Genomic DNA, 12,012 nt, shown 5'->3' with positions numbered 1-12,012 from the left:
CAGTGCGGTCGGGTGTGGCTAAGCCGCTCCGGCCGGCTACCTCGGCGACGCCCTGCGACTGGACAGGGGGGGAAGCTTTGGCGGGGTTTTCCAGCGGTCGCGGATTACGCGGGGCATCTTGCATCGAGAGAGGATCTACACCGGCACATCCAGACATCACAGACGCCGGCCGACCAGACAAGATGGAGTTGACATTTGAGCCATTGAAGAACGACCTGCTTCTGCGGGCAGCCCGCGGTAAGCAAAAACACCCAGTCGCTGCAAGTGGACGCAGACTAACAGTACGACACAGGCGAGACGGTCGAGCGCCCGCCATGCTGGATCATGCGGCAAGGTAAGGACACCTCCGACCAGCACCGTAGACAACGAAGAAAAGACAGCAGCTTACTCCATACAGCCGGTCGTTATCTCCCCGAGTACCACGAGGCCAAGGGCAACCGCGACTTCTTCGCCTGCTGCCGCGATCCCGAGATTGCCAGCACATTGACCCTGCAGCCCATCGAGCGCTTCGCCGGTCTCCTCGATGCTGCCATCATCTTCAGCGATATCCTCGTCGTTCCCCAGGCCCTCGGCATGACCGTTGAGATGGTCGACAAGAAGGGACCGCACTTCCCCGACCCTCTGAAGAGCCCTACGGACGGCCAGTACGAGCAAGTCATGGCCAAGAACGTTGACGTCGCCGCCGAGCTCGACTACGTATACAAGGCCATCACCCTCACCCGCAAGAAGCTCGCCGGTCGCGTGCCCCTGATTGGCTTCTGCGGCGCCCCGTGGACGCTGTTCTGCTACATGGTCGAGGGTGGCGGCACCAAGCTTTTCATCCACAGCAAGACGTGGATCTACAGATACCCCGAGGAGTCCAAGAAACTGCTGCAGAAGATTGCCGAGGTCTGTGTTGAGTACCTCGCCCTGCAAGTCAAGGCCGGAGCCCAGGTATGTCCTTTCCCCACATTGCGACGTCTCCCTTGCGACTGACAACTGTCCCAGAGCATCATGGTCTTTGACTCGTGGGCTGGCGAGCTCGGCCCGGCTGCCTTTGAGGAGTTCAGCAAGCCTTACCTCTCCTACATCTCCGCCAACCTCCCCAAGAAGCTGCAGGAGATGAACCTCGAGCGCGTGCCCATGACCGTCTTCCCCAAGGGTTGCTGGCATGCCCTCAACACGGTCTGCGACATCGGCTACGACGTCGTCGGTCTCGACTGGATGCAGAGCCCTGCCGACGCCGTCAAGATCCGCGGCGACAGGCGCATCACGTTCCAGGGCAACGCCGACCCCGGCGTCCTCTACGGCACCCACGAGAACATCACCAAGGCGGTCGAGGAAATGGTCAATGGCTTCTGGGGCCAAAAGAAGGGGTGGATCGCCAACCTAGGACATGGTGAGTCAATACACGCGCTGCGTTGCAAAAGAAGAACGAGCGTAACTAATACTCGGCAGGCATCACTCCGGGTGTCAACCCCGAAGACCTCAGATTCTATCTGTCTGAGATCCACCGTCTGACGAAGAATTAAAAGGTGTTTGGTTACGGAAGCACGCATGCATCATTATTCGAATGAGATGTCACGGGCGTATAAAAGGTGTTCGTCTGGGAGGGGCACATCTCTACTGGTCTTACTAGAGACGGGATAGGTATAGACCAAAAATCGCATCTCAGGGCAATGTGTGGACAGCATGGGATGCCTTTAAACGAGAGAAGTGATGACATGAATGTTTTGCTTTTCCTTTCCGCCCCTTGGTTTCATCGAATAGCTGAATATGGTATCGTAAACTTTTTTTGTGTCGTTTCAACGTTTTTCGTTGCCCGTTCCAAACGCCCCAGGGAGACCAATTTCGGTGTTCTTCCCTGTTTCCAGTCCCAAAACTCCGTCGCCAATGTGCATGACCCGTCCCCAGAAGGGGTGAATAAGTCGTACGGGCCATTGTCATAATCGCCTGAAAAGCTGTGCATGAAAAGAAATAGAGAAGAACAGGCACTTATGCCTTCTTGGTCAGGTTGTTGAGCCACTGCTTGCCCTTGGCGGCGAGGCCGTTGCCGTCCTCGGGGCTGCGGCGGCCGCCGGTGGGCGAAGGCGTCTTGCGCAGCGAAGACTCGTCGTCCTCGACGGCGGCCGTCGCCTCGGCCTTGGCCTTCTTCGCGGCGGCCTCCTCCTCGGAGCCGGTCTTGAAGACGTTGGCGGCGCCTCCACGGCCGTAGTGGGTGGCGCCGTTGCTCTCTCGGCGGGGGACGCTGTGAGGGGAGCATATTAGACACAAGGCTGCTTCTTGCGGGCAAAAGTGACGGATGGGACTCACCCCTCAACGTCCTGGCGCAGACGGGTCTCGTAGGGGTCGGCGTTCTTGGCCATGTTGCCAGAGCCGCCGCGGCCGGTGGTGACGACGGAGGTCTTGAGGGTCGGGGTCTCGAGGTCCTTGGGGGTGACCTTGGGCGACTTGGTGCTGTCGGCCATGTTGCCGGCACCGCCGCGGCCGTGGGAGGCAAGCATTGTGAGGATGTGCGAGGAAATGTGTGGTTTTTGGGCTTGGTGTCTGCCGAGTCGCTTTTGCGACGCGCAAGTCGTTCGCCTGGGGAGGTATGTATGAGTCGTCGATGAGCCGGGCGTGGGTCGGAGTAAGACCGGGGCGAGGGATGACAAGAGCGCGGGGAGCGTTTCTCGGGACAGAAGGCGATCGATGCGGTGTGGTTCAAGAGTTGATGGCAAGACGACAACGCAGGAACACTGGAACTCCTGGAATCAAATTCTGATGACAGTGCAATACGGGTGGGTAGGGCACCGGCGGGCACGACGGACGGGAGACAAAGGACTTAAATAGGAACGTGGAGGCACAGCAGCAGGCAGTTTTACTCGGTCTTTGTTTAAGCTTCGTTTGGTGGTGGTGGTGGGAGGAGGAGGGAGGCAAGGATGGCATTGGCATTGGCATTGGCATCTCGGTCATGGCCGCAAGCAGATGTTGCGCGACCTTTCCCATGTACGGCGTAAGCACATCCTTGGCCTGCTCCTCCAGCCTGACGTAGGTTGCGCCAACAAGTGATCACAAGGTCACCGAAATATTTTTTCTTTCCCTCTTGGTTTTGGGGCCTTGGCTCAAGTGGCTTTCTCCACACCAGGGGCACGGTCTCGGTGATGTTTAGCCTGGACATGGACAACATGTCGGCTTGGTTTTTCTTTCCCCCCAGTTTGCATTTTCTGCAGTGGATACCTGCAGAGAACACAATGGCACATGGGCGAGGAGAGAAAGAGGGGAAAAGACAGAGAGCCTGTTGCCGGGAGGTTTTGCAGCGGTTGAGAGGCCAGAGGCATCGGCCGCGCTGGCTGGCAGGGAGTGTGGACGTTTGAAGAAACCGCGGGGGCCGGGGAGCCAGTCATTGACAAACCAAAACGTAATGAAAATAACGACATCCAGCCAAAAACACCACGCACCCGCTGAACCGACAGGCACGACAGCACCCTCTTCCCAGCCCGGCCCCAAGCACTCGCCCTCCCGAGGGGTCTTTTGGTCCCTGGCCCTCTGCTCTGGACCCCAAAGCTCCGCCTTGTCTGGGATAGGCAAGGTCGCTGGTGGTGTCATTCAAGCTGCGCGTGCCACTTGATCGCAATCTGCGAACCGCCGGCTCTAGGCCATGGCAAACACGCGGGGTGGATGTGGACTTTTCCCAGCGACGAACGTCTCTCCTTGTTCTCGGTTCGCGAGGTTGACGTTGAAACTAGATTGCGAGGCGGAGATGCAGAGAACGAGGCTGGCAAGGCCTTTATGTGACTGGCCGAGTTGTGCACACTTCGAAAGGAATCAAGGCGTGCAAGCGGTTGAAAGTGCGACTTTGAGAGATATTGTTGCTGTTGCTGCACGTTGTGTCGGGTCTGGAACCAGCGGCAATTGGCGGCAGCAGCAGGGCTTCAGGTTCCCCGGGTTGCTCTATTCAACGCAGCAGAGCTGCGGCCTCGTCCGATGGTCTTGTGACCTGGTGTTGGTGATTCCTCCCAGCCGGCTGTAACGTTCCCAGGCGGGAGGTCTGGAGTCTGTATGCGCACATTGATCGCAAAGCGACTACGTGCTTGGCATGGGCACGAGGGTGAAAAACCTGCCATTGGATCCACGCCGGCAGACTTGTGCTCCGTCTCCTTTGCCTCTGGCCACCGCGGCAGGTTTGTCTGCCGGCCCTCGGCGCTGCCCCAGAGCCGATGGACGGCAGACTCAATTCGAATTGCCCGAGTAAAGAAAAACCAGACGATGCCGTGTCGTTTGAAAGCGCCGTAACTCGTCTGGGCAGCAGTGACGTCTGCCTCATTGCAATCGTTTTTGGGCTCTGCGAATGCTCCGCCAGGCTGAAACTGGTGCAGGATTGTGACTGGTAAGAATGCACCCCGGATTTTCGTCCAAACATCGAGACATTGCAGATTGCTCAAGCCAGTCACATCTCGGCCTTTTCACATCAGTCGGTCATCTCCAAACCCGTGCCAACACAAGCCTCGAGCAGAGCGCCACGGCTCTTCTCTTGACCTTTGCCCTATTGCCCCTGCTTAGACCGATGCCCTCTGGTTCTTGTCAGTCCAATGAATGCCGCAGGAACCGGTGCCTGAGATGTCAAAGGGTGTCGTCCTGGCATCCAGACAACCTTGAATGCAAGATTTGGCCCGGAAAGAGTAAAGTCTCCCTCAATGATTGGCCCATCTCGAATTGAGACCATCTGAAGAGCCGGCGGTGGCAATCCTGGAAATCTGGTTGGTCTGTTGCGGCGGAAAAAAAAAAGAGAAAAAAAAAAGTTTACCATGCGCGCGGGCATTGCCGCTGGCGTCCTTTTTTGACACCTCGGCAAACGGCGATCTGCATCTGCGAATAAACTCTGATGGCGAATTCCTGTGGATGACGCGCATTCAGCAGACTCTTCCTAGCCCCGAGGGTATCCAAATGCTTGAGATGCGATGGCCCGGAGCCGAGGTGACGCCGAAGACTGTTGGTCCCATTGTCATTCGAGCTATTCAAGCCAATCTGGTCTCTAAGACTGCCTACCGCTAAAGACAGGCGCGTAGGGATGCTAGGCGGGAGGATCAAGCTTTCATACTAGAACAACTCAGAGCCCGGGCAAGTCTGTTCCATTAGGGAACTAACTGTAGTGCCATGGTTACGACTTCATCCCTTGCAACCCAAGGTGGTGACTGTGAGTATAAGCACTGGCTATGCATAGGGTTCTGTTCGGTTGAGCCGTTTGACGTCACGACTAGATCTTGACTTTGGATACGACCATGCCGTTTCGTTTGAATGGTTGCTCTGTTCCTGGACACCTTGGCGGTTCAGATGAGAGATGAGGCGCAGACTCTGACAACTCCGGGGACTTTGAGCCTGCAGACAGGTTGAACGGCATTGTCTTGCCTCTTTATCCGAGATGAACCTCGCACTTCAGACGAACAGCCAGGCGAGCGCACATCATGGAGAGGGCCCACGCCCGTGCTAGCGCGGCAACCGGATCACCTCCGGGTGCCCTAGACCTTGTCTGTCGTTAGGACAAGGTCCCCTGATTATCCACCTCGCGTCTACGACGTGTGCCTGCATCATCTACCGGCTTTGGCTCAGGTGCCGAGAAGCGGACTGAATGTGGCCAGGAGGTCGTGAGATCGTCGATAATAATCTCGGTGCCAGTCCATACGCACTCGTTGCGCCGGTGGATTCTTGATATTCATGAGAGAATTGCTGTCTCGTGTTCGACCATGCGTTTATCTAGTACAAAGAAATCGGGTTGGTATGTGTTCCGGCCTTTCGGTGGCCACGACCGCTCTTGCGAATGGCGGATGCTTCGTAGCCGAGAGGTTGTGGCATCCTGCCTTGCCGGCCGAGATGGACTGGGTATTACAACGTCGCAACTCATGGCTGCAGTAGGCGGAAGATGTTAAGAAACGACGAGCAGCCTGGATGCATTATCACAAGGTCTTATGACCCCAGGGCTTCCTTTGATAGACGTCAAACGGCCCCGATAGAGAAGTCGCTCTGATGGTCTCGAGGAGCGTGCTCACACTTGTTTGTCAAAGGACAAGGGTGCCAGCTAGCTGTCAAGCTGGGTGCCGTGGCTGGAGACAAGGCGGAAAGCCGGCTTGGCCAACACAGCCAGAAACCGAGCCTGGCAGCATGAGTGCTATTCCGAAGCCACAGCGTAATATTTGACAGGAAACGGCAAAAGGCGCAACGCATCGGAAGGTCTTGCGCATAGACCACAGCTTTCACACCGCAATTCGGGAGGCTCGCTCCAGGGACATGGCTTGAGGACTCTGACAACAGGGGAAGATGAGCAGATGCCATGGCATCCGGTTGTTGCTTCTGACCGACGCGGAGCGAACAAAAGGACGTTGAACGGTTCAGCCAATGGAGGAGAGGCAGATGGCATACGATGGGTAACACAACAGGCGGGGATACTGCAGGTGAGGTTCCGGCCGGGTGCGGATGGCTGGCGTACGAATGGGAGATACGCTTTTGATTTGCACCAAATCACCCAGAAACGACCCGATATGGAAGTTTGCTTTCACGGGCTAGCGAGAGGACGACCGTGGCCAGGTGGGCGCTGTCAGTTGTCAAGGGTGAGCTGTGGCACGGAGGAGCTCCCAGTGGTCAACGGGCAGGCCTGGGTGGCGCGCCCCCTCCCCCCTTCTTCTGCGAGACAGGAGGAGGTGCGGCTGAAGCAATGCGCCGAGCAGGCGTCGGGGAGTCGGGTTGTGTCAATGGGCACCGAGGGAATGGTTTGGCATAGAGTAGGCCTGCTACTAAGGTCGGGACCGATACATGGGCGCGGAAATGGTTCGTGGACCATTGTGTCGGGTTGGGGTGGCTGTTGGGCGGGATGACGAAGGAGGGGGGCCGCTCGACCTGTCTGGTTTCGGCATGAGTGGCCGACTCTTGTTGCCCGGCCTCGCGCGTTCGTGTCATGGAAAGCAAAGCTGGCCAGAGACGAACGACACGAGGCGGTTGACGGACGGGAGGTTAACTCCAAGCTGCCATGTTTTCGAACGAGGTCAGATCCAAGACATTGTGGGTAGATGCGACAGGCGGGGTGCCAGACGGGACGGAAGTGTGGCATGTGTGTGGTAACACACGGGTCGACGGATTTTTCTAGGAGGACGACGGATGAGTTGAGCTGCAGAGCAGGCGTCCTGCATTGGAAAGGATACGTCTGCCATCCGAGACTGGCGATGTTCGGGCATCAAGCTGGTCGCCGATGGGTCGTTCAGAACTGCAATCAGGTACGCATTAGTGAATCCCCGCCGCGAGGTGATGGATGATCTTGGGAAGGTAATAATGAAGTCCAAAGTACCTTACCTTAGGGTGTCTCTGATCTGAGCTGGCTTTGGCATACCTGATCCTTGTCGAATTTTTTGCCTGCCCCGTCGCTAGCTGCTGTTCCATGTTCTGCGCTTGTAAGGTACCGGCAATGCTGCAAAGTGCCAGCGGGGCCCTGTACTCAGACACACAGCACAGGCTCGTCATGTCGAGAGGAGAGAACAATAGGAAAAACAAAGAGCCCCAGGAGGAAGGGGCTGGCTCCGTCCGCATTGTCAGTATCCGAGGTCCCCGTAGAATGAAGCAGGCGTCCTGGAACATGGCATCGTGTCTTTGCACTGCGTGTGGACGAGTTGACGAGGTGGCATGGCAAGGTGACTATGTCCATGGGTACGTTACCCACCCGGGAGAAGGAGGCAAGAGGCTCGCTCGTCTACTCTATTCGTGCAGCCTGCGGATGCTAGAGCCAGAGGCCGGCGGATGTTAAAAACGCAGAGGATGGCGGGCCATGGCCCATCACCCGTTCCGCACTCTAGCACCGCGCATCGCGCATCGCTCGTATCCACCGCGACGGCAACCCTGGCACTCCATACTGCAGAGTTCGTTCAGGGAAAAAAGCAAAGAGGGATGGAAGGAGCCGGCGCCAGTGAGAGCGAGACCCAATGCCCAGTGATCTGTATGTACGGACAGGCACAGGTAAACCCCGCGCTGGCGGTCGTGTTAATGGCGGTCGATACCAGTCGTCCACCCAAAGTGGGCTGCCGCACAAACCGTCGGTATATCTGCATCGACGAGCGTTTGCCAAAAAAGAATAATGGCGGTTTGTCTCATGTACGAGGGCGGAGGAAGGCGACGTCGACTCTTTTGCTCTGCCCAACCACGGAACCCGTGGGCATGATGTACAGCACGAGCACAGCACCGGCACGACAGCACACGACAGACACATGGCGGTCGCTCAACCAAGAGTCCCAAACCAAAGGCACCGACCCGACGACCTGCGGACTGTACTGTACTGGACTGTGCTGTGAATGTGACAACCGCGCAGAGGTACAACATCAATCAGCTGGCAGCGATCCAATCCATGGATGGGGCCCCCCTCCCTTGGTCTGGGAGCACCTGGGACCCTGCAAGCCCTGGTGCTGGTCTGCCGCCTGCCATCCCGCCCGCCCAACCGTGCAAGACATACTCGACCTGTCTTTCTGCGTTGCCGCCACCACCCGAGCGTGCTGCGGTATTGCAAGGCGGCGCCGTGTCGTGTCGTGATGTCGTGCCGTGCTAGTGTCGGTGTCAGTGTCAAGAACGCCTTTGCTTCTAAGTCTTACTGCACCTCTTCTTTCTGTTGTTCTTCTCTCGAGACGTGCTCGCGGGCCGGACCTACAGTGAGTGTAGACTGTGAGGTGACGGAGAGCCAGTCAGTGTACCCGGCAGGTACCTCCATTACACTGTAAGGTAAGGTAGCCGCAGACCCACCCCATGCCCGCCCACAACCAGGAAGGTGCACACAGACCACCATTTGCACCCCTCCTCCGGCCAGAGTGCCCTCTCTCTCCCCCATTTCCCATCTCCAATTGCCCAGTGACTTGCGTCGGTAGCTGCTCAATTTTGTCGAGCTCCCTTGTCCGTCCATGCTCGTACCCTTACGCATGTGCAACCTTGTTCGGCCTTCCTTGGGTTGCTGCCTTCCTTCCACTTTCCTGCGGTACCGAAGAAAGCGTCCTGCGGTACTGCACCTGCGGCCTCTATGCACCTGCACCTCCAAAGCTCGAGCACCTTGGGAACCTAAAACATCCCGTCCTTTATAACGAACCCGGCTGCCCTGACCCGTTTCCTTCCTCGACCACCATATTTTCTCGAGACACGGAACCACGCTTCTCTCGAGTCTGGCAGTCCATCCCGCTAGGTACCGTGCAGTCCCCCTCTTGCTGCTGCTGTTGCTGCACAATCTTCTTCCCGAGCCCGCGTCCGTATCCCGCAGTTATTCCGCGCTTTGCTAACCCGGCGTGTAACGTAGCCGTGGCCTGCGGTAACTTTCTTCTGCCGCTCTCGCCCCCAACTTCCGCTCCGTGACGAGAACCCACGATCGAGCTTCGCAAAGAACCGCCGAAACCATGAACTACGACCAGCAACATCCCGCCTCTGGTGGCTACCACCATCAGCAGCATATGCCCCCGAACCCCTATGCTCAACAACAGCTTCCTCCTCCTCACCAGCAACATCACCCACAGCACCCCCAGCAGCATCCGCATCATGCTCATCCCTCGAGTCAGATCCCACAGCTTCCTCCCATGTCTTTCCCGCCTCCCGCGCCAGTACCTTCTAATATGCCTCCCAACGGTGTCCCTCCTCAACACCCTCCCGCCGTCTCTTCTGGCCCCGCCGCCTCGACTTCCGCCAGCCAGGGCCAGCCCCCCTCTTTCTCCAGGACAGACGACCTGGGCAGGCAATATGAGTTCGTCAAGCGTCCGAGCAAATCCCGCGAGGTCCTCTGCTTACAAAGTCCAGGCTCGTGGTTGTCCAGCAACCCCAGCGAGCGCGCATGTGCGGATTCGGTGACAAGGTAAGCAAGCCCCTGTGGAACACTTGCCGTCGTCGACACTTGTGCTGATGCTTCGTCTCGACAGGACCGCCGCCCCATCACCCCTCCGCCGTGTATCAGAGTAAAGGTCTTCAACCCCGAAACCGGTCGCGAGTTCAGTGTAAAGTTAGTTGGCCCTGCGTGTTCCAAGGTGGACATTGCACTGACAATCTGACAGCGAGGTCGAGCATGGGCATTTCATCATCAATGTCGACCTGTGGGACGAGAAGGCACAGCACGAGGTGAACCTCGTCAGGCACTCGAGCACAACGGCCTCCATTTCTACCACAACCCCGACTCCCTTCCACACGCTCAGGCAAGACCCCCCGGGCATGCCTCCGTACGCGGACCTGATACCTGGCTACGCGGCCGGTCCTGCGTATGGCCAGCAGCAGCAGCCCCCGCCGATTCCAGGGTACCAAGGGTACCAGCGTAGGTTTCTCGCGGCCAGCTACATCAGTTCACGTGCTGACATAGGAAACAGCTCCTCCGACTGCATACACGTCTACCAATGCCTCGTTTGCGCCCCCCACTCAATATTTCCCGAACCATGCCGCCAGCACCGTGCCATCGCAGGCTGACATGACGTACGGACATCGCCAGTCCATGTCGATGGCGACAAACCAGCCCCAGGGCATGTTCACCAGAAATCTTATCGGCAGCCTGGCGTCTAGCGCATTCCGCCTCAGCGACACGGAGGACAATGTCGGTATCTGGTTTGTCATGCAGGATCTGAGCGTCAGGACTGAGGGTCTTTTCCGGTAAGTGCGCTCGCAGAAGGTATCCTGCACTCTGCTAACCTGTCGAAGCTTGAGGTTCTCGTTTGTGAGTGTGGCGAAGCGCGCCGGGCAGCCCTCCGCAGCTGGCTCTTTGGTCAACATGGGCAAGAGCAACGTGCTTGCTCAATGCTGGAGCGACGTGTTCCAGGTCTACTCTGCCAAGAAGTTCCCCGGAGTGTGCGAAAGCACCCCTCTGAGCAAGTGTTTTGCTCATCAAGGCATCAAGATTCCCATCAGGAAGGATGGTCCTTCGGACGGCAAGAAGAACAACGAAGAGGACGAGGAGTTTTAAAAGGGTGGGCCGTCGCATCACCCAGGCCATCCTTCCGCGCGATATGGGAGTACGTACGCGCGATGAAGTAATGTTGCGTTGAATGGGCACGAAGCGCAGCTCTAGTAACGAGGCAAGCCCGGGGAAGAAGAGGCTACCGACATGTGGACATTTTTGCACAATCTCAAGTGCCTGGGTATTTTGGTTAGCACTCTTCCCGTTGAGGAATTTAGTATAAAAATCCCTATTCATTTAGAGCGCCTTTATTTTGAACGTTGAGCCATTGCTGCTGCGTTGCGAGGTTCTTTTATTTAATGCCTTGACCACCAAATGAATCGACATACGTGGATGCGGCTTAATGTGACGCCCTCCTGTGATGCCTCTCGTCGGGGGACTGGCTCTGTCTGCCGTAAGTTTTTGGTCTTACCTACAACACTTCTTGCCCCGATCATTATGTGCTCTCGTTGACGACCTGGAGACAAGGTTCTGCTGCTTCCATTCTGGCTCTACACACACTTCAGCTTCAGGCCAACGAACGGGACAAGATGAGTGACTTATGTCTTCGGACCTGGGCCCGGAGTACCCCCCCCTCCCCCTCACTCGGCCGGAAGAGCAATCCCCACTCGGGTGCATACACGACGATGGCGCGGGCGGCCAAGCAGCAGCAGCCCTTCCCTTGCGAACAAGTAGCCCATAAGTACTTCTGTGAAGACTTCCCTTACCTTAATTCCCGTTGGGCGTGTGGAGATTTTTAGCCCCCAAACGTGCCGAGGGGGTCTAGGTAGGTAGGTGATCTCTGCCTGCGCCGCAACAGCTGTCACTCACTTTTCCCGAACGAGGAGTTGCGTCTGCTTCTTTTCGCGGCGCTGGACTCCCAAAGTTTGGTGATCCTCCTTCACCGCCCTTGCGCTCGCGCGCGTCCCAGAGCGCAGCGGTGAGGGAGACAAGACTAGATGAACCAGAGCCAGAGGGGGTTCCGTTAGGGCCTACCTTCAACGGGCGCCTTGCATGTGAAGAGGGACCATGTAGCATCCGGAAATGCCGAATGAACGGCGATGTACGCACAAACGAATGGGTTCTTGCAAGGCTCGACGAGGTATCTCTAGTTTCGGCGGTTGGTGTCCGGT

General features: G+C 57.4%; 3 protein-coding genes across 3 annotated transcripts; 2 read left to right on the top strand and 1 right to left on the bottom strand.

Annotated features, from left to right (window-relative positions):
• Positions 1 to 182: 182 nt before the first annotated feature.
• On the top strand, positions 183 to 1,511 carry GCG54_00004182 (Uroporphyrinogen decarboxylase; the record flags this gene model as incomplete). Its single annotated transcript, XM_045404236.1, has 5 exons — positions 183 to 237; positions 293 to 334; positions 398 to 933; positions 988 to 1,378; positions 1,438 to 1,511. The coding sequence occupies 5 exons, from the start codon at positions 183 to 185 to the stop codon at positions 1,509 to 1,511; spliced, it is 1,098 nt and encodes a 365-aa protein (XP_045264071.1).
• Positions 1,512 to 1,974: 463 nt separating this feature from the next.
• Positions 1,975 to 2,483, bottom strand: GCG54_00004181 (uncharacterized protein; the record flags this gene model as incomplete). The annotated part of the gene is made up of 2 exons (XM_045404235.1): positions 1,975 to 2,227; positions 2,293 to 2,483. 2 exons carry the CDS (start codon positions 2,481 to 2,483, stop codon positions 1,975 to 1,977), a joined length of 444 nt encoding a protein of 147 aa, XP_045264070.1.
• A 6,885-nt stretch (positions 2,484 to 9,368) lies between these two features.
• Positions 9,369 to 10,906, top strand: GCG54_00004180 (Velvet complex subunit 2; the record flags this gene model as incomplete). Its single annotated transcript, XM_045404234.1, has 5 exons — positions 9,369 to 9,817; positions 9,917 to 9,961; positions 10,014 to 10,267; positions 10,320 to 10,596; positions 10,645 to 10,906. The coding sequence occupies 5 exons, from the start codon at positions 9,369 to 9,371 to the stop codon at positions 10,904 to 10,906; spliced, it is 1,287 nt and encodes a 428-aa protein (XP_045264069.1).
• Between the last annotated feature and the right edge of the window lie 1,106 nt (positions 10,907 to 12,012).

The sequence above is a fragment of the Colletotrichum gloeosporioides genome (assembly GCF_011800055.1).
Source record: "Colletotrichum gloeosporioides strain Lc1 chromosome Unknown consensus_48, whole genome shotgun sequence".
Classification (NCBI taxonomy): Eukaryota; Fungi; Ascomycota; class Sordariomycetes; order Glomerellales; family Glomerellaceae; genus Colletotrichum; species Colletotrichum gloeosporioides.
Note: the sequence above shows the minus strand (reverse complement) of the source record. Positions and strands in the feature narration are given on the sequence as shown.